This window comes from Amborella trichopoda, chromosome 4 (genome assembly GCF_054954075.1).
Source record: "Amborella trichopoda isolate Santa Cruz 75 chromosome 4, AtrichopodaSantaCruz75HAP2 v2.0, whole genome shotgun sequence".
Lineage (NCBI taxonomy): Eukaryota > Viridiplantae > Streptophyta > Magnoliopsida > Amborellales > Amborellaceae > Amborella > Amborella trichopoda.
Genome location: NC_142339.1, coordinates 41,333,617 through 41,354,145, shown reverse-complemented (window position 1 = coordinate 41,354,145; position 20,529 = coordinate 41,333,617). Strand labels below are relative to the sequence as shown.

General features: G+C 33.4%; 1 protein-coding gene and 1 long non-coding RNA gene across 3 annotated transcripts; both read right to left on the bottom strand.

Moving 5' to 3' along the window:
• Nucleotides 1–1,003: 1,003 nt before the first annotated feature.
• On the bottom strand, nt 1,004–3,726 carry LOC110006447 (uncharacterized). Its single transcript, XR_002279422.2, has 3 exons — nt 3,525–3,726; nt 1,340–1,463; nt 1,004–1,204 (listed from the first exon to the last, which is right to left on the bottom strand). It is a non-coding gene; the product is annotated as an uncharacterized LOC110006447 (long non-coding RNA).
• Nucleotides 3,727–5,454: 1,728 nt separating this feature from the next.
• LOC18425082 (patatin-like protein 2) lies at nt 5,455–9,067 on the bottom strand. Of its 2 annotated transcripts, XM_020661865.2 has the most exons (7): nt 8,744–9,067; nt 8,350–8,531; nt 8,049–8,235; nt 7,794–7,955; nt 7,177–7,479; nt 6,289–6,464; nt 5,455–5,747 (listed from the first exon to the last, which is right to left on the bottom strand). In XM_020661865.2, the coding sequence occupies exons 1-7, from the start codon at nt 8,876–8,878 to the stop codon at nt 5,675–5,677; spliced, it is 1,218 nt and encodes a 405-aa protein (XP_020517524.1). In that variant the 5' UTR covers nt 8,879–9,067; the 3' UTR covers nt 5,455–5,674. The 2 variants fall into 2 exon arrangements, with proteins under 2 accessions (XP_020517524.1, XP_088720151.1); XM_088864025.1 differs by lacking the exon at nt 7,177–7,479 and having other exon boundaries at nt 8,744–9,066.
• Nucleotides 9,068–20,529: the final 11,462 nt, after the last annotated feature.

The following is a 20,529-nucleotide window of genomic DNA, read 5'->3' as shown; positions in this document are numbered from 1 at the left end:
ATCTTGGCTTTGCCATGATAGAGAAAAATAAGATCCAGAAGAGCACGAATGCTGGAAGAGTGGTAAGCATTACGCATCAGTCTAAGACAGAGAGAAAAGGGGAGAGAGAGCGAGAGAGAGTTCTTGGGAAACTTTAGTGATGAAGCAATCCACTAGTCTGGTGGCTTCGTATTTGTTAAGAAAATTTTGAATTTCTTTCTCGTTCATTCAATGGGAAAAGTTTTATATAGAGCCAATACTCTAAACAATCAAATTAGAGCCTACCTCAAAAATTTCACTAGAAGAGGTTGTTTTGATGCCCAAATATCTTCAAAGCGATCATCTCTATATCAAGATCCATAGACATGAGAAAAAAATGAATTTCAAGTTTTGGAAATAGTGCATCTTGTAATGCATTTTTGAATGGTCAATTTTCAGGATTTTCAAGTTTTTAAAGATCTTCTTGATCTATACTATTTTTGAAGTTTTAAATTTTATAACTAGAGATGAAAAGGCTATCACAAATATTTTCAATGTTAAAACTACAATTAAAAGTGGGCTCTACTTTGATTGTGTTAAAGCTACAATTAAAAGTGAGCTCTACTTTGATTGTTTAGAGCCTTGGCTCTATGCAAACAGAACCCTTTAATTATTAGTAATTGATGGGTGAGTTTGGGTGGAAGCCATTTTCACTCGGTAAAATAAAAAGTTTGAAAAGGAAAGGCGAAACTGCTGTGAGATTGAACCTGGACTTCCTTCCCACGCCAACCCACCCATGGACCTACATATTTGGTCAAACACCCATCAATTTTCCGAAAGGTCCCAGCCTTTTTGCTCGTTAAGAAGATTAGCTAGATGCTAGTGGACATATTCTTTCAAATGCATGAGACACATAAAGAAGTGTAATTAAGAAGTACCAAAAGCATGTAAAAGTTCAATTGATATGTCTCTCAAAATGAGATACTAAGATTTTTGTATGAAAAAAAAAACTCCAAAAAGAAAGTGAAAATTCAGATGTCATACCTCACAAAATAAGATATCTAGATATTTTATAAGCAATCTAATTATTAATACGCAATCTACAAGAACTCAGTATCTTAGACATTTCGAGAGAGAGAGAGAGAGAGAGAGAGAGAGAGAGAGAGAGAGAGAATGTCAAAGGTAAATCTTAGTTCATGTAGTGCTCTCATCAGTCAAAACACATGCAACGCTTTGTTGTTTCAATCTGTCAAGAAAGGTTTTGATTGTGAGATCCCCTTTTCCCTATAATTTAATAACATATTCGTATGTTACGGCTATGGAATCATAAATGGTAAAAAGAAAAATTGAATTCATAGAGGAAAAATGGAACATAACATACCTTCTCCATAATTTGTTTAACTTCATATGCAGAAATGTCTATTAGTTGCTCAATATGGTTGTTGAGAATTGTGATTCTCTGATAAAAGTGTTCCTCACCTTCGAGAAGGTTATCTATAACAAATCTGTGTTTAAAAGATAATTTAGCTCTATATGACTCCAAAAATAATTTTTGTAGTAAAGAAATTTTTTGATAGATGTCGTACTTTTTGGTTGACTTATCAAAAAAAAGTGGTTATCATTATCAAATATCTGACTTATTGCTAATTTAGAACACATAATACCAATATAATTCGATAATACACCTTCAATTTATTTATTTTTTCTTTGCAATAAAAAGAGAAGATTAAGTATTTTAACTTGTGATTATATGTTGCATAAAATAGGTGTCAAAATTTTTTATGCAATATGAAACTTTTGAAGTTCATGCATCGAGGAAAGAAATATTTGTATATAAGAGTAAAAGATCAGTAAATTTATAAAAACTTTCAGAGTGATAGAGCTTAGAAAGGGTGTACCTTTCTTACACGATATAATGTATTTCTTGAACATCAATCGATGAATAATTTTGGGTGGTTCACCTTCTCTTCATATGTGAAAAAATTCGGACAATACGACACATAATTGCAAATGATTCTTTAGATGATTTGAAATTATTAATTTTTTAATAAATACAATGAACTGTTGCTGAAAAACATAGAATAACTTACAAAGGTAATAAGAATTAGAATATTGAGTCTGACAAAGAAGTAATAATCGTTGTGATATTAGTTGAATTTACTGGGATTTCTGTTATAATTAATATATACGATTCAATAGCATATTGGTTATTGTGCATTTGTTAATTTTAATTAACAGACGTTACCTATGTATTATTGAATTTTGATATATGCAAGAATGATGGTCTTTCAACTTTGAGAAGAGTTTGCTCCCCATAGTGTTATTGGAATGCTTTAAATTCTTTTAAAATATTAGTGAAGTTTAATTGCACATGAAATATAAAGTGTTTTATGATAAATATGAAAAGTAGGGATATGGTATACCTTTCATTCATTAGGCATATATTTCTCATATCAAAATTTGCCTTGGACGAAAATTCTTCAATATTTGTGATAATGCCTATTATATCTGTGCAAGAAATAAATTTTATGAATAAAAAAGAATACAATGTAATAGAAAAATTATAGCTATATATGGTGTATGTTATAAATTTGTACCTACGTTTAGAGCTTCAATTTTATATCAAGAGGGAATGCTAAAATATACAAAATTATAGTTTTTCCATTGGAAACTCCTCATTCTTTATAGATTGTTGATTCCTCATGAATGATCATGTCATACATGTTTTCAAATAGCTATAGATAAATGCAAAAATAAATAAAATAAAAATAAAAATAAAAAGTTAATGTGTAAAATGGGTAAAATTCTTCTTTATAGAAAATCCTCATTATGAAATATTTAAAATAGAGAGAGTAGGAAATGCAGAAGATACAAAAATTAAAATAGAGAGAATAAGGAATACCTGTGAAGAAAAAAGTTAAAATGTCTGAGTTAGATCAAATGTCTGGGTTAGATCCCAAAGTTGCTACTCACAAGCTTGATATCGACCTATCTATGAAGCCGATTAAGCAGGCTCCTCCGAGATTTCAACCTGGGATAGCTAAGGTAAATAAGCTGATAAAAGCGAATTTATCAAAGAAGTGTAATATTCCACATGGCTGGAAAATATAGTATAAAATACAAGAATGGCCAAATCCATGTTTGCATAGATTTTTGCAATCTAGCTCAAAGGATGACTTCCCTCCCTCTGTAAAAGAAATGATAATTGACTCCATGGTAGTGTTTACACGCAAAATCTTGGACGAAATAGACTACCTAAAGTCCATCCCATCCTGATTCATGAGTTTACGAAATAGACTACCTAAAGTCCATCCCATCCTGATTCATGTGTAAACTCGTTAGTTAAATCTCTGTAAAACGAGGTCCTATCAAATTCAAATTTGTGAGAAATAGGTCTTGGAAGAGATTTCTTTCTCATATATCATTAGCTAAGAGCCGGCTCTGATTTGTATAAACCCAAAAAAATTGGTGCTGGAAAATAAGTGCAGAGGTTTTAAAAGGGGTCAAAATAGAGAAGCAAATAACTAAAGGAAAGTGCAGAAGATAAACAATGGAAAGAACAATACTTAGGAAGCTTGCCGCTCTAGCCTGGGGCCCCAAAGCACAAACTTATGCACGGCTCGACATGCATCACCCTACATACTGGCCCCCAAATTTTGTTGCAGATGTTGGGTTCTTGATTGGTAACAGTTCTCGTCAATTTTGGATCTTTGGTTCAGTCGTTTCAGATTTTCTCCTACCATAATAACTTTGGTCTTGATTTTCCTTAAAAATGGGTGGAAATAATCATTTTATAAATCAAAGAGGCCCGGGACCGTGTGGCCAGCTGTTCGGTTCAATAGGAGCCGTACATTGGCGTGCGGCTCAGTATGTGTTGGACTTGTACACATGATATTCTACGGGTGAACTGACAAGCATAAATTTCTCGTGGTCAATGGTTCTTCGCTAGTTTATGTGATTTGATGAGGAATACATGCCCTTTCTCAGTTTGGAATGGAATTTATGCTTTTAACTCCCATGTGTCCTATATTATCCCATTTTGAGGATTTTTAAATATTCTCTATGCTCTATAGGGAGTAAAGATCATGTTTTGGGGTATCATAGTGTGTACAAACCTAATATGATTCCAAGGGTAGAACTTAGAAATAATTCAAAATTAAGAAGGAATGTCCACGAGCAGCATGTCAAGTTCTTTCTTTCATGAATGGCTACTTAAGGTATAATCAGCTTAGGATGTCCCAGAGTTGATGGCTACATATTGATGTGCAATGACAGTCATCATTAAGGATATTTTGAACGACCTCTTTCAGTGTTACATGAATGACTTGGTTATCAAATCTAAAGATTGTTCCGCTCATACATTGACGATGCTTGAGGTAGTGATTGAAAAGCTATGAAAATATCAGCTCAAGATGAATCCTCTGAAATATGCTTTCGAAATCAGATCAGCCAAGTTTCATGGTTTTGTGCATCGAGGGATTGAGATTGATCCTGTGAAAATCAAGGCAATATGGGATATGTTGCCACCAAGAAACCTTTGAGAATTAAAGTCCTTACTAGGAAGACTTGCCTATATCTCTTGAAACCACAAGTCTTTATGACACCAATTTTAGGCGGGTTGTTAATATTGTACACGACCTCCTTGGAAGGGTCATATGGTGCCCTTATTGCACAACTTGATGATGAAGGCATTGAGGTTGCCCTATATTATCTATGTCACACCACAATGGCAGCTAAAATACTTGATGACATGACTAACTTATCAGTGGCATTTTTGGCAAATGAGTTCTGCTCCTTATGGGATTTGAATTACCTCTGTCTCGTATACTGTTCTGAAAGGACAGGCTCTTGTGAACTTGTGAAGATCATCCAGAGGAGGAAGTGATGTGGACTCAAGAGGAGCCAAATTAAATGCTATTATTTGATGGTGTATCTCAAAAAAAGGGATCTATAACTAGAGTTTTGTTGCCAAATTAAATGTTATTCTTTGATGGTGCATCTCAAAAAAGAGGGATCTATAACTAGAGTTTTGTTGATGTACACTCAGGAGGAGAGAAAATTAGTTGTTATTCTCTCATGGTGCATCTCAAGAAAAAGGATCTATAGCTAGAGTTTTGTTAATGTCTCCAGATAAGAATCTCCTCCCTTATGCGCTTTCTCCGGAAAAGAAATACTTTAACAATGAGGTAAAGTATCATGCCTTTTGTAGTGATTCTTTCATGATCAGCTCTTGTAAATACATTTAGGGGATTTTATCAAAAAACTTCTAAAATAGTAATTATTTAGTATTTCACCCTTATTTTTTATTTAATTTTAAAATCCTCATCAGAAAACACATGATTTTGACTTGGAATAGTAAAGAAAAAGGTAAAACTTAAATCGCTGAAAAGTGGTATATTTCGATAAATTTATCATTCACTTGTGAGGAATCGTACTTATTAAAGTAGCTTTTATAAATAGATAGATTTTGAATTACTTGAAGGGAATAAGTACATGTTTATTTTGATCATTCCAAAATATAAAGAATTTGCATTTCTTACTTAATGACTCATTGTCGTTAAAGTCTTCCTATTACATCAATTCAACAAATCAAATGCCTACACAAGAATAGACCCCACGGACTGATTGGAGGGCTTGGTTGGAATACAAATAATCAAAATAAAAGAAATCAGAGAATCCAATCGTCAGCTATGAATGTGGCAACAACTTGAGAGTCTCATCTGATGGAGGGGGTGTGAGGAGATCTTTGCAGCCGAGTTCTCCTCTCATTGGACAATAACTTCGCAAACCTACACAAATATATTAAAATTTAGAAAGTTCTATACTTATAATTTCCAATAAATCTCAAGCAGACTTTCTATTTCCTTGCTGTAGGTTTCTGTTTTTTGCTAATAAAAGGAAATTTGTCAAAATTCAAGTAAATTTTTAATTATGTAATAATTTGCCCTTTATTAAAATACACGTGACTTTTTAATTATGTAATAGTGTATTATTTTTCAACTATTCCAACTCATGGTCATGCGTATTGTGACAAAAATTTAAAATTAAATAAAAAAACATAGATAAAACATTGCAAAGTAGATGTCTTACTTATATTTTGATATATTTCTCGCTTATAAACAACAGCCATACTTCTATTTCCTTTATATGGAATTATGTTTACTAATAAATGAAGTTTCGTTACCCAAGGCAAGATATTCTATTAAACCGAAAAATCATTTTGTGCTGGTGGCTTATTGATGCATTTGAGTTTGATGTTTGCATACAACGAAAAGAAGAGCATACGAAATTTGTTAAGAGGGCATTTAAGATAGAAGTAGATTTAAGTACCTGATTAGTGCTTGTTCATTGGTGCCTTCATTTGGCACTGCCTCAAATTTCCCAGTCTCCAGGTTTACCCTCGAAACTGGCTTTTGCAAGAGTTCTTTACCCACCTTCACGAGTTCTTTTAGGTTTTTCTCGGTTGCAATGTCGACGGACGATGTGTCTCCTGTTAATGTATCATCCTGACAACAATAATATCATAATTTAGAGTAGTGCTTTTGGGATTGAGATGGAGAATCAATGGGGACTAAACTTGTTTCGAGATGATAAGAGTCTCAGCAAGTTCTCCCCTAAACCACCCACTTTATATTTCTTTTTTATTTTTCCTGAGCTTATTTAATTCCCCCTAAATTTCCACCCAAAGAAGCCTTTCTTAATTTTTATTTCATTTCATGTTTATTTTTATTTCTATTTTTATTTATTTTTCTATACCGCCACCTATCCAAAACAATCCAGATTGTGAATCTAGTGATCCAACATGAGGTCAAAGATCCACCTCACTGGTCAGCATTTTAAAAGACTGATTCAGAGACTTCGCATACAGAGAAATTTGGACAGGGGACTTTGACCCCTCTTATTTATCCCGATATTGTATGCCCCCACAATCCCGCATGTGTACATGTATGCATGCATATGTCTTATGTACATGTCATTCGTACATGATCCAACATATAAGAATTAGTTTTCGCGTGGCACACATTCATACATATATATATATATATATATATATATATATATACATCACGTCACATATAACAGTGGCATATGCTAACACAAACCGCAGGCATTGGTAAACATTTTTGGTTATGTTGTGTGTGTGAGAGAGAAGAGACCTGAATTGAGAGAAAAAGACGGAGAGAAGAGACCCGGATTGAGCAGAGAGAGATATGAGACCTGAATACGGAGATAGCTTTGCTCAGAATGAAGAGCCTGAAAGACATTAGAGATATGGATGTCGACCATATCTGCACTTGCTTGTTGAAATGTGTCAATGAGGGGAGTGCCTCCATTGTTGTATAACCAACCCAAAACACCCCATTTAGCAGCGTCTTTTGCAGTATAATTATCAGTAGATTTTGCAGAACCAGTGCCGAGTGAGATGACGAGGAATCGACCATAATCCATGGGTTTGATGGGAAAAAAGTCGGGATTCTCCTTATGTACCTCTCTTGTTATCTCACCCATAGCCACAAGTGTCTGAAAAATGAATTTAAAAATCCATGTTAGACGTTCCATCTATTAGAACAGCATTCTTGATCTATTTTCTCTCGTCTGAAACTTTTGTTGGACAACCACGAGAAAATAGATTCCGGCTTCCACAAATTTGTTTAAAATGAGATTGAAAATCTTGGGTTTGATCGAGATATTATGATTTTTTGTCCTCATTGATGAAACTTCTTGCCTAACCTACCAATAAATTCGAAGAAATTTTAGAATTCAAATCAGTGTTATTTTTTTAAATTTTAGAAATTCAACATCAAAACATCGAAATTGAAAATCTAATAGCTTACGGGATTATTCGCTGCCATCGCTCCATCGACCAAATGGAATCTTTTAATCTTCCCATCCTTCCCTTCATTCTCAAAATAATGGGCTGGAAGGTATGTTGGAGCAGCCGATGTGCTAATGCAAATGTCAGATAACAATGCATCCTTCGATTTATCAGCTTTTATCTGAATAAAGATAGGCAACATGTTCATTGGAATTCAAAGAGAGAGTTGTGGGAGAGGGAGAATATTTGGGCGAGGGAAAGAGAGAGATGTTACCTGGTAGGAAGAAAAGATGGTGGGCTGCAATAATAGGATATCAAATGCAGGAATAACAACTTTGGTCAGTGTTTGATGAAGCCTCTTATCACCCAACTGCTTCCTCACAAGCTTGTGAAGGTACTTTCCATTGTATTTGGGGCCCGTTATGGCACTCACAAACTTGCGGGCAGATCCAAGAAGCCCGCTGCATTACAAGAGAGAGAGAGGGTAACTCATTAATACAACAAACAATGACCTCATGTATTCTTGGGCTGGAATTAGAAAGTGATTTTTTTTTTTTCATGATTAATTAGTTTACCTTTGTTGGGGGAAAATTTTGGGGCAATGATCAAGGTAAAAGGAGGTGATGTCTTTGGCAGCATAGAGAGGGCGGTTGTTATCTCCTGGTGCTGTGATCATCGCAGTAACAAGGCCTCCTGTGCTCGTCCCAGAAATCACATCGAAATAATCGGCAAGTCTCACTTCCTCACCATCCAGTTTCTGTTTGTATCAACATGAAAACAGTATATAATTAACGTTCTTTACTAATCCAGCTTCTGTGTGTTTCAATATGAAAAACCGTATATAATTAACATTCTTTCATAAAATCTATTTACAAGGAAAAGGATGAGTACCGACTTTCCAAGTTTTAAAAAGCAAAATGATTACAAGAAGTTACTGTAGCTGAAGAGAGAGAGAGAGAGAGGGCATACTTGAAGTTCAGATTCAAGAAAGCTAAGGATGGTTGAGGGAATAATTCCTCTTATTCCACCACCATCAATGCTCAGAATTGTTATCAAATCCCCATAAGTGGGAGGCTGGTTCATGCTCGATAATCTCCTTTCCATCTCTCCCTAAACTCTATGAAAAAGTCGAATCCTTTTAGGGATGATGGCAATCAAAGTATTAGGTGTTAGTTATAAGAGCTTAGGGCAAAGTGCAAAAGTAAAGTGGGATAGAGAGATATGCAGAGGTTTTGGAGAGAGAGAAGTTGTGCAACTTCGTTTTAGAGGGAGGCTGGCCTTTGGCTTTGCAAGTGAAGTGGGACAATGGGTTTATATAGGCGAGGGCCAGGCAAAGTTCAGATGGTCAATGCCTGAAACTGAGAATGAATGGTAAAAGAAAAAGAAATCGGAAAAAAATCGTGCTCAATTAACTCGGTCTATGACGTAGTCAAATTTCAAATGGTCCCTCCAAGGCTACATAACATTCGCCAAACTTCCAAATAGGACTCGTCCAAAAGAACCACTTGCACCACTTTCAGGGGGCCCACCTGAATGGCCAATACTATTTACTCTTCCGACGGCCGTATACCAAGATAGACCCACAAGGACATGTATGATCTGAATGTAGTACGAGATTGTCTGAGGTCACAAGCCCTTAGATGTCAAATTGGACGTTTTGAGATGTGCCATAAAATTTGAGAATTTTCTAAATCTAGTTAATAATACATTTAAAACCACGTGATTTAAAATTTGATACACAAAATTGATTATACGTCTTTGCATTAAAGCTAAATATTTGCATAATTTATTCCTAATCTATAATACGCAAGGTTCTTCTTTCAAATAATTAAAAAAATAATATAGAATAAATTATTTGAGCTGTTAAGAAAATTCCCTTATATTTGATGTCAACTTAAAATCAAATTTTGATTGAGAGTCAATTGTCGAGGAGACATGAAGTTCAGAAGCGAAAGATTGATTTAATAAATTGAACAGCGAAACTTCGGTCTTTTTACAATTGATAGGGATTGAAGTGTAGGATTGATTTTAGAGGAATGTTACACATTAATTACAATTTAGATAGAAAATGTACGTGCCACCTGTCGGGAGAAGGCCTCCTACCCGGTTTAAAAACTACTTAAGAATTACTAGATAATTATTTAAACAAAAAACTAAATTATATTTAAGTTTTTTAATACTTAAACTTCACCATCTAAAAATTAGACGGTCTCTATTCAATCTCATAACATTATTTTTTTTTCGAGTGCATAGAAAGGTGTATAATTAGGAATTTTTTATTGAGTCATATTATTAATACTAAATGAGATTTTACTCAAGGGAGCTAAGAATGACTCTTGAAAATTCGTACTAGTTTCATAAATCATGACCATATTTGCACAAACTGCTGCAGAGAATGAACGGCAACTAACCTCTGGTTCCTCACCTCTCTCTCTCTCTATTGTTTGTTCATTCAATTGGCCATGGTTTTCACTGTACTTAAGAACAAATATTTTTCTTTTCTTATAAAAAAATATCGGACGAATATTGAGTTTGCCGGATTTCCGAAACCTGAGAACCGCCTTATTGGACCATGGCATCCATTTCTTTCTGGGTTTTCCTGGCGGCCATGCTAGCTTTCAACTCTCAATTCATCTCTCTCGATTACGGCCTCGTGTGTACGAAAAGGGATTAAGTCTACTTTCTTTATTACTGTTTCAACTGCTAGTCCATTCCATTTCATTGGTCTTTGAACGGAAGGTTTAGATTTTTAGACAAATTGATGAATTCAATTGTCATGTTGTACCCAATTATTGCCTTGCTATAATTCAAAGAAAGCTAAGTTCTTGTTTGGTAGATCTTTACTCAATTATTAAGTAACATGTGAATGGTTTGGGATTAGGATATCAGTTGCAACGAGTTAGGCTCTAATATACAATTCCTTGAGTTCATTGAATCTTGGTTTTGCCATGATAGAGAAAAAGAAGATCCAGAAGAGCACGAATGGTGGAAGAGTGAGGGACTTCGTTGAGACCTTTTTTTTTTAGGTAATTCAATGGGGATGAGGAGTTTCTACTTGTTTTTGAAATCGTTAATGTTTTTTGAATGCGTTAGGTGAGAATGGAAGCTTAGATCTTGCTGGGTACAAGTGACGCTACCACCATGACCCCAACCCCATTCTTTTTGTAGGGATCTTATGTCATGAGAGAGAAAAAGAGAGAATGATTGGAAAAAAGAGAGAGAATGAGTTCGCGGGGACGTTTTGTGATAAAGCCATCCACTAGTCCGATGGCTTCGTATTTCTTAAGAAAGTTTTGAGTTTATTTCTCGTTCTTTAATTATTAGTAATTGATGGGTGAGTTTGGGTGGGAAGCCCATTTTCACTTAACAAAATAAAAGGTTTCAAAAGGAAAAGAGAGCGAAACTGGTGTGAGATTGAACCTGGACATGGTTCCCACGCATGGACCTACTTCCTGTGATATTTGGTCAAACACTCATCCATAATTTTCCGAAAAGCCCTGCTCTTTTGCTCTTTAAGAAGACTAGCTAGATGCAGGAGCATCTGTTCTTTCAAGTGTATGAGATACATAAAGAAGTTTAATTAAAAAGTACCAAAAGAAAGTAGAAGTTCAAATGTTATGTCTCTCAATATGAGATATCAAGATTTTCGTATAAGAAAAGAGAACCACATAAAGTATGTGAAATAAGATATCCAGATGTTTTATAAGCAGTCTTATTATTAATACCTAATCTACAGGCACTCAGAATATTAGATATTGGGAGAGAGAGTTCAATATGTCAAAAGTAAATGTTGGTTCATGTAGTGTTCTCATAAGTGGTTAGTTTAACTGAAAGACATTCCGACATTGTTGTTGTGCTTGTTTCCTATAATTGGCACACAAATTTTAGAACACATGCAATGCTTTGTTGTTTCAGTATGTCAAAAATGGTTTCGATTGTGTGATCTCCTTTTCCCTGGAGTTTAATGACATGTAGTTTATTATGGTTTGGGAATCAGAAATGGTAAAAAGAAAATTGAATTCTTAATGGAAAAAAAAGGGGAAAATAGGATATAGCGCATCTTCTGCATAATTTGCTTAACTTCATCTGTAGAAATGTCTATTTGTTCTGTATGGTTGTTTAAAGTTGTGATTCTTAGATAAAAAGCATTCCACATCTTCGAGAAGGATATCTATAATAAAACTGTGTTTAAAAATTAATTTACGTATATATAACCTCGAAAAAATTTCACGCAGTAGAGAAAGTTTTGATAGATGTCATACTTTTTGGCTGCATTATCATTTGTTATTTGGTGAGATGTGCAAATGAATTCTCTTTCCATTCTTTTGAATATAGCTTTGGAACATTTCATGCACCCCTCATACCAACTATTCTTTATGTTAGAATTTCGGTAGTTCCTTTAATTTTTCCAAAAATTGGTCTCAATTGTTATTAAAAAAAAGGGAAAATAACATACATATCCGTTATACTTTGCGTTATTACGGATGTATCAAATAGTTTCCGTTATTACATGTATGTCTGTTTTTTACTATTTATAACGTAATTTTTTTAAAAAATACGACTTTGCTCTTTTTCGAATATTGAACATCCAAAAATAGGCCGAAAGTGTAACGTTTACATTCCCATTGTCAGGTGTTGAACATTGAAATTGAAGGGTTTTTGGATGTTCAACATCTGAAAATGTAATTTTCAAATATTCATCATCCGAAAATGACTATACCGCATCTAAATGAACAATTGTTTTTTCTTTTAAAGATCCAATCACTTTAGATTTTCAAGAATAAAGAACACTTTCGGGAGAAAACGATAAAAAATATATAAAATGGGTATCGTATTCACATATTTAAGAGTGTTTTTAAATAACATAAATAAATAAAAAAGGTGCAATCCCAAGGTAAAAAGCATCCATCTTTACGTGGCCATCTTAAAATGTGAAGCTAACAATCCAATTGACTTTATGTATTCTTTATAAAGTAATTATTTTTATTTTTTTAAATTTATCTATTTTTTTATATTCATGATCTTTATGTCAGAGATTACATATCTTTAAATATTGAATCCGAAAATCCATCTCACAAATAGATTTTTAAGAATCCACTCATTTCTACATGGACTCATTGAAACCTTATCCATAAAACAAAAGATGTTTGTTTAAATTACTCTCTATTTCAGATTTTTCTGGGACCATGGGACATGCCACCACTTTAAATAGTTCAAAATTATTTAACAAACAACTACTGGGCCAGTCCAACATAAAATCGGGCGAGTAAACTGAAACCAGCCGCTTGCCAAGCCGGTTTTGCCCTGTTTGGAAGTCCAGCCGGTTATTTTTAAAAAAATTTAAAAATTATATGCATAAAATCCCAAAAATAAGTGACTTTTTGCTAATGTGTTTATGAATTTTTTGATGATTGTGACAAATATTAGAATGTGTTTTGACCATCAATACTCATTTTTACAATTTTTTTTTTCTTTTTTTCTTTATTTCTAAAATACCTCTTTTTTAATATCCATTTTTTCACTACTTTTCAACTTAATTTGGATGTATTTTATTTAATAGTGCTTTAATTATATTTTTAATTTTTTTAATTTTTTTTATAACTTTTTGGCTTACCTAAGACCTGCCTGTTTAGACCGGGTGAACCGGCCGGTTTCCAAGTTCGATTTTTCTAACACTACTCATTACTACATTGGTAGGGTAACATATTTAAAACTCCTAAAATGCCCTTCTAAATCTCCAAAAGGCGTCGGAAAAGAAAATCACAAACCGCTGCAGAGAGTTAACGGCCACTGACCTCCTGTTCCCTACTTGAAACTCTCTCTCTCTCTCTCTCTCTATCGTTTATTCTTGCAACTGGCCGCGGTTTTCAATGAACTTCGAGACAAATATTTTTCTTTTAATTTTAAAAGATATCGGACGGACGCATATTGAGTTTGCTTGAGGAAGATGTAGGATGCCGGATTTCCAAAACCTGAGAACCGCCTTATTGGACCATGGCACCCACCTCTTTCAATTGCCGACGAACCAGCTTTCAACTCTCTAATTTGTTACGGCCTCGTGTGCGCCAAAATGGATTAGTTTATTTTCTCTGTTACTGTTTCAACTGCAAGTCCTTTCCATTTCATTGGTCGTTGAACGGAAGGTTTAGATTTTTAGAAAAAAGTGATGAATTCAATTGTCATGCTTTTCTCAGTCGCCATGTTTTTCTTTAAGGAAATCAGAGTTCTTCTCAGGTAGATCTTTACCCATTTTTTAAGGAAGATATGAATGGTGTGGGATTTGGATTTCCATGCGCAATGCCATAGTTCATTGAATCTTGGTTTTGCCATGACGCGGTGGATGATAGAGAAAAAGAGGAAGGAACGATGGAAGAGTGAGAAACAGTACGAATCAGTAGAAGAGAGAGAGAGAGAGAGATTTCCTGGGGACCATTTGTGATGAACCCAATTGCTCGGAAAGTTTTAGAGTCAAAACTTGAACTATTAATAATCGGAAAGTTCACTAAGGAACTTGAACTTGGGTTGGGATCCCACACCAACCCACCTATGGACCATTTATGTGTCATATTTGGTCAAAGACTTGTCCATAATTTTCCGAAACCACCTTATTTTCCTAAACCCCCTGGTCTTGATGTTTCTATTCTTATTCATACTCTAGAAATTATCTGGAGTTTTTTATAAAAATTTTTATTGTTATAAGTATAATATGATAGCTATGGTATATCTATCCCAGAACTTTGAAAGAAGACGCGCACAATTCATCAAATGATAATTGAAAGTTAGGTTAGCTAGTGATACGCACTTGTGTTGAATGTGCCGGTAGAGGGAGAGAACTTGATGGATTCATCTTCACATGTGTGTTTCTATTAATAATTATTATTTTTTAAATTTTTAATTACATTATTTTTTAAATTATTCTTAAACTATTATTAAGTATATTAGTAAATATATCATTTACTTATGCAGTTATAAGTAATATGTAAATATTAGTCAAAAAAACTAGAAAAAAATTAAAATACAAAAATATATCAAGTCAACTTCAAAATATGGATATAATTCCATTTATAACGCCAATTTTGCAGTATTCTTTTAAAATAGTTTAATTATATTATTTATCACTACAATTTGTATTTAGCTTAATTATTATTATTATTATTATTATTATTATTATTATTATTATTATTATTATTATTATTATTATTATTATTATTATTATTATTATTATTATTATTATTGTATTTTTCGATTTTATCACACATTTATAAGTATGTCTGAAACATGAAAAATTGAAAATTTGTAACTATTTTTCATTTCTTATATTTGAAATATATAAAAACATACTCACATGATGCACATAATAAATAAACCGCAATAGAATAATATTTATTTGCAATTGAAATTGTTAATAATATTGGTATTATTTATTTTTCTTTCCCCCATGCTAGTGAAGATTTAGTTTTTTTTTTCTCATTTAGGTTTTGCTTTTAGAAATTACAAAAAAGTACGGAAAGAAAATGTAAAATAGCATAAGAGAAAAATAGAAATGAATAGCGAGTTTTCTTTTTCTTTTTTCATTTTACCAATTTTAATAATTTTTTAACTAATGCAATAAATATTCATTTTTGAGATAACATTTTCAAACAGACATCATTTGATTATTGAATTGTTTTTAATAGAATCAAAATGGTTATTATATTCATATTAACTATATTGATTGGTATAAATTTCAAAAATGTCAAATTGTCTTTATTTATGAACAAATTTATATATTTATCACTATACGATCGTAATAGAATAAGTAATATTTAATTCAAATATTAGTAATTAATTAATAATTCTATGTATTTAATAATAAAGTATTAAATACACAATAACAAATAACACAAATGTCATAGCAAATGAAAGAAAAACCCTTAAATCTTTACTATAATAATTCACAGCAAAACTCTGAGTTATTATTCTAAATCTAATACACTAATGTATAGAGTTCCAAAATTGCTAAAAAGTTTACATGCTAAAAATAACAATTGACTTCTCTATCGATTATAAGCCGCATTTACGCAATTATTCATGAAATCCAAATTCCTCAAATATTTTTGTGGAGAGGCATATATGAGACTTAGGAGTATATATATCCTAGAATTTGTCACAAACCGAGGTGGTTTCACACCTCCCGCTATCATTGGTCGTAAGTCAGGATATATATGGTTGACCAATGAACATGGCTCTAAAGGCATATTGGGGCCTTTATGTGATGAATCCTAGATATATCATATTCTTCATATCACATTAGGGGCATATATTAGTAAACATTTTCAATAATCATGCTTATTGAGCTTGCATATCTTATCCGATGTTTGTTGAGAAACTAATTCGACATCATTTAGACACTTATCCTATAATTCTGCCTTCAATTTAGTGGGCACATATTAAAGTGTACTCAGTCTCATATGATGACTAAAAATACATTTAACAGACACTGAAAACCATTTTTAAATGTAAATGTAGCATAATTAAGCATAAAATTGATAAAACAATATCCAACATGACATAGAACTGAAAGCAAACTTTTTCTCATTCTGGGAGCATAAAAGATATCATAGAAAAGAACGGTCCGTCCATTTCAAAATCAAATTTGGTGAATTCCAACCCCTAGCACATCATCTGATGTGCAATTCCCCATGAGAATCTTCTGGTTTATAACTGACAAGGTTTGGAGCTCAACTAAGCCTTCTCAATCCCTCGCTCCACACCTTGTCACTCCTAAATCCACTATCCACCCAATAAATTGTGAATGAGCAACAAGACCCTGAGCGCAAACATTTGCATAGTTAGGAAAATCAGTTCGTACCTTTCTAGGTTAATGACACTTACACGCAATGTGGACCTTCTTCTAACAATTGTAGCAAGTTTCTTAGATTTGTCCCTTTTGCGCCTTCTGTATCTATGCTTGACCTTTTTCTTTTCATCAACTCATTCTTAGGTTGCTCCTTTCTTAGGATGCTTTGTTCTTTGACTTACCTCGTGGTTTATGGCCTTAAGGTTTGCTAGTTTGGGCAACTAGATTAGTTCCATCTTCGAAGATGACTAGAACTCAACCTCAATCTCAAAGTGATGGGAAAGTTGAAAACAAATTATTATAGCCTTGTTTTGCAACCTAAGCACCTGTTGGTCGTGAATGAGATTGTTTTCAGCTGCTTCAAGGTCGCGTATCATTTAAGACACGTTTTCGTACATGATCTGCTGTTAATACACTTGGGGGTATTTTGTTTGCCTTAAAAGCCATAGATAAGCTCTGTAACCTGGTACAGGAAGTTCTAGCATATTTATACTAAAGTGCATCCCACATGGCCTTCGCCATGGTGAATCCCTCGAATTCATGATTGAGGTCATCAACCATAGGACTTAGTAAGTAAAACGAGTGTGACAGTTAACATTGTCCCATACCTCATACTCACAAAGAAGTTTCTCTGTGGCATGTTGTTCAGGTTTTTTCTTAGTAGTAATTAGGTGTTCAAGAGTACTTTACTCATTTAGAAGGTATTGCAGTTTTTTATGCCACATAGGAAAATTACGCCAACTCAACTTTTCACCTTTAGTGAGATCCATAATCACATTTTTAGAAGTCATTCCAAGTTCAAAACAACAAAATTATACCAATAATATAGATGTCTGATGGTTTATTTGATCCATGATTGTACTTATATTATCATTTTTATGCTTGTTCATTGTCTAATTACTTGAAAGACTTGACCATTAAAAGTCTTGATATGAAATTTTACGTGGCAACATTGACCAAATACCTCACAATTTACATGCATTGCAACTTCCTAGATGTACTCCTACTAAAGAATAGTCATTATATATGGCATTAAAAGGCCAAAAAAATGAGTAGGGCCCACCATGCATGGCTTTATGCGTGAGGCCTATAATAATTAGTTAGCTATGACACTCATGGTCTAGGAGGCCTCAACTTGCTTTGCCGATGATTAAGGCTGATGATTCCTCAAATGGTAAGTCCTATTTATATATGTTGTCAGTGCGTAAGGCTACATAGCACACCTGCCCATGGTCTTAACATGACCAACATGTGCACTTTGTAACATTATAGCCTAACCAAAGCCAAGTCTTTCCAAGCAAGGCACAAAAAAAATGGGAATGATAATGTGGGCACAATTGGGAACCCAATTCTACAATGACTCTGATAATACGTGTAATAATCCTAAAGTTTCAAAAAAAAAATAAAAAAAAAAAATAAAAAATAAAAAGAGAGAAAAGAAACTTTTAATAAGTAATGGTCCATATGAGCATGATGGTCCTTAGGGACCACCACCATCTTCAAAAGCTTTTGGTTTAAGCTTTTTCCTTTCTTTTACCACGTCCTTAGTTGACGTGAGCCTTAATCGTTTCTCACCTAATATTATGGTAACACCTCAGGTATGAGGTGGAGCCTAATAAAATAATATAATAATATGTTATAAGAATTTAAATTCGGAATGGTGAGGACTCCCACCCTAGAAAAAAACTTTTGAGATCTTTCTCTCTCTAGTCGAAAAGCAGGGAGCTCTTCTCTCTAGCCGAGTTTTTATCGGAAGCTCCCTCTCAAATATTTTAGGTAAGTGACTTCATTATCTTGAAAAATAACCCGTTCTTTTTAAAAAAAACAATGAAAACGAAATGAAATAATTATTTCTGCTTATTATCATGAATTTTAGGCGTGATAAATTTTATGCACAAGCGACCTCATTATTTTGAAAAATAATATTTTTTAATAAAATTGTGATATTTTATCTATGTTAGAAATTTTAAATGCTATAAATTCTTAGAAAAATAAATTTATTTATTTTTCTTGTCTATTTTTAGAAAATTTTAGATACTGTAAAATTATTAGAAATAAATGTGAAATTTTTGCTTTCAGTAAAACTGTGAGATTTCTTTCTACAGTTTTTGAATATTTAGACAGTGTAAAATTCATGTGCAAATGATTGCCTTATTATTTGGAAACTGATATTTTTGCAATTGATTATAGCATTGTCTGTGAAATGACATCCTATAAATTGTGATATTTTCGTATTCTTGAATTTCCATAAGAGTTTTTCTATACATATTAGATTGGCAATTATGCTAGAATGTCTTTACGAACTGCTATCTTTCTTCATTTGAGCCCAAAATATTTGACTGGTTATTTTAGAAATGTTATTGAAAGTGACTGTTATAAATGGTTTTAGTGAAATTCATATTAATGATTTAGTGATATGTTGAGTACATGATATTGCTGCTTTCGAATGTTTAAAGAGATTTAGAAATACTTTAAGTATGCAAGTGGACTCATCCGGTTCGCCGGTGAGGTATAAGTGGACCTATCCGGTACTCCGGTAGGGATTGAGTGGACTCATTCGGTACGCCTGTGAGGTATAAGTGGACCTGCGAGGATTAAGTGGACCTATCTGGGACGTCGATAGGGATTAAGTGGATCCATCAGGACGCTGATGGGGCATATAGGTGACCTACTTGGGATGCTAGTAGGGTATTTTTTGAAATCTTTTGAATTATGCATTGGTGTTAAAATGTTATATGTGTATCAATTATTCGGATTATACTTAATTATGCATTTTTGAAAGTAAAACTGTTAATGCAATTCTGTTAATAGATCTTCTTTTTGAAAATATTGATATCTTTCAATCATGATTATTTTTAGGATTATGATGATCACTTACTGAGTAGCCAAACTCATCAAACTATGGTAAATATTTTTTTAGGATAATTGCGGTTTCATTTTGAGTGCTCATCAGAATCAACTTTGGAAGATATTGTAGTTGTGCTTAAACTTTCTTTTGTTACCTTGTAAGGATTCGCCACTGTAAATTTATCCTATCAAGAAATGTATATATGTTTTGACTGTCACATCTCAGGTATATCAGTATTGTAAATTCTTGGGGTGTGACTGTTATGGTATCAGAGCAATCGGTTTAAGATTCTTAGGAAATTTATAAAAAATGTACTTAAAATCACATTTATTGCATGTACAGACTGGGACGAAGTCAAGATCCAGAATAGCTGAAGCTAATATGGAAGGAATTTACAAAGCCTTGGAAAATATGGTTGCTTTAATGCAACATCAGATGGAAAACAACAATCCAGTCAAGCAGTCAGTTACGGGAAATGGTGGGAGTAATATTGAACAATTTAAGAAATTGAACCCACCTTCTTTTAAGGATGTTGTGAACCCATTGGAAGCCGAGTGATGGATTATGGAATTAGAGAAAATATTGAGGTAATGGACTGTCCTGATGATAGGAAGGTGGCCTTGGCAGTTTTCATGTTAGAAGGTGAAGCACAACATCGGTGGCGAATGGCAAAAAGAGTATTGGTCAAAGAAAATAAACCCTTGACTTGGGAAGTATTTATAGAGGCATTTAATGAAAAGTATTTCCTAGATTTTATTCGAGACTAAAAAGAAATGGAATTTCTGGAATTAATCCAAGGAAACCGGATAGTAGCACAGTACGAAGCCAAGTTTACTAAATTGGCCAGATTTGCACCACATATGATTAACAATGAGGCAAGAAAGGTGAAAAAATTTGAAAGGGGTCTCAGACCAGCTATTAGAAGCAGAATATCAGTCTTAAAATTGACAACTTATGCTGAAATAGTGGATCGAGCCCAAATTGTCGAAAAAGATTTCGAAGATTCCTAAAAGATGAAAAATCAGGTTAGACCCACACCATCTAATCGACATTAGTTTGAAAGGGCAA

Coding starts and splice junctions, on each gene's coding strand:
- LOC18425082 (XM_020661865.2), bottom strand. CDS start 8,878: ATGGAAAGGAGATTATCGAGCATGAACCAGCCTCCCACTTATGGGGAT. Junction 8,236..8,349: donor AAAATTTTCCCCCAACAAAG/GTAAACTAATTA, acceptor CTTGTAATGCAG/CGGGCTTCTTGGATCTGCCC. Junction 7,956..8,048: donor CCATCTTTTCTTCCTACCAG/GTAACATCTCTC, acceptor ATCTTTATTCAG/ATAAAAGCTGATAAATCGAA.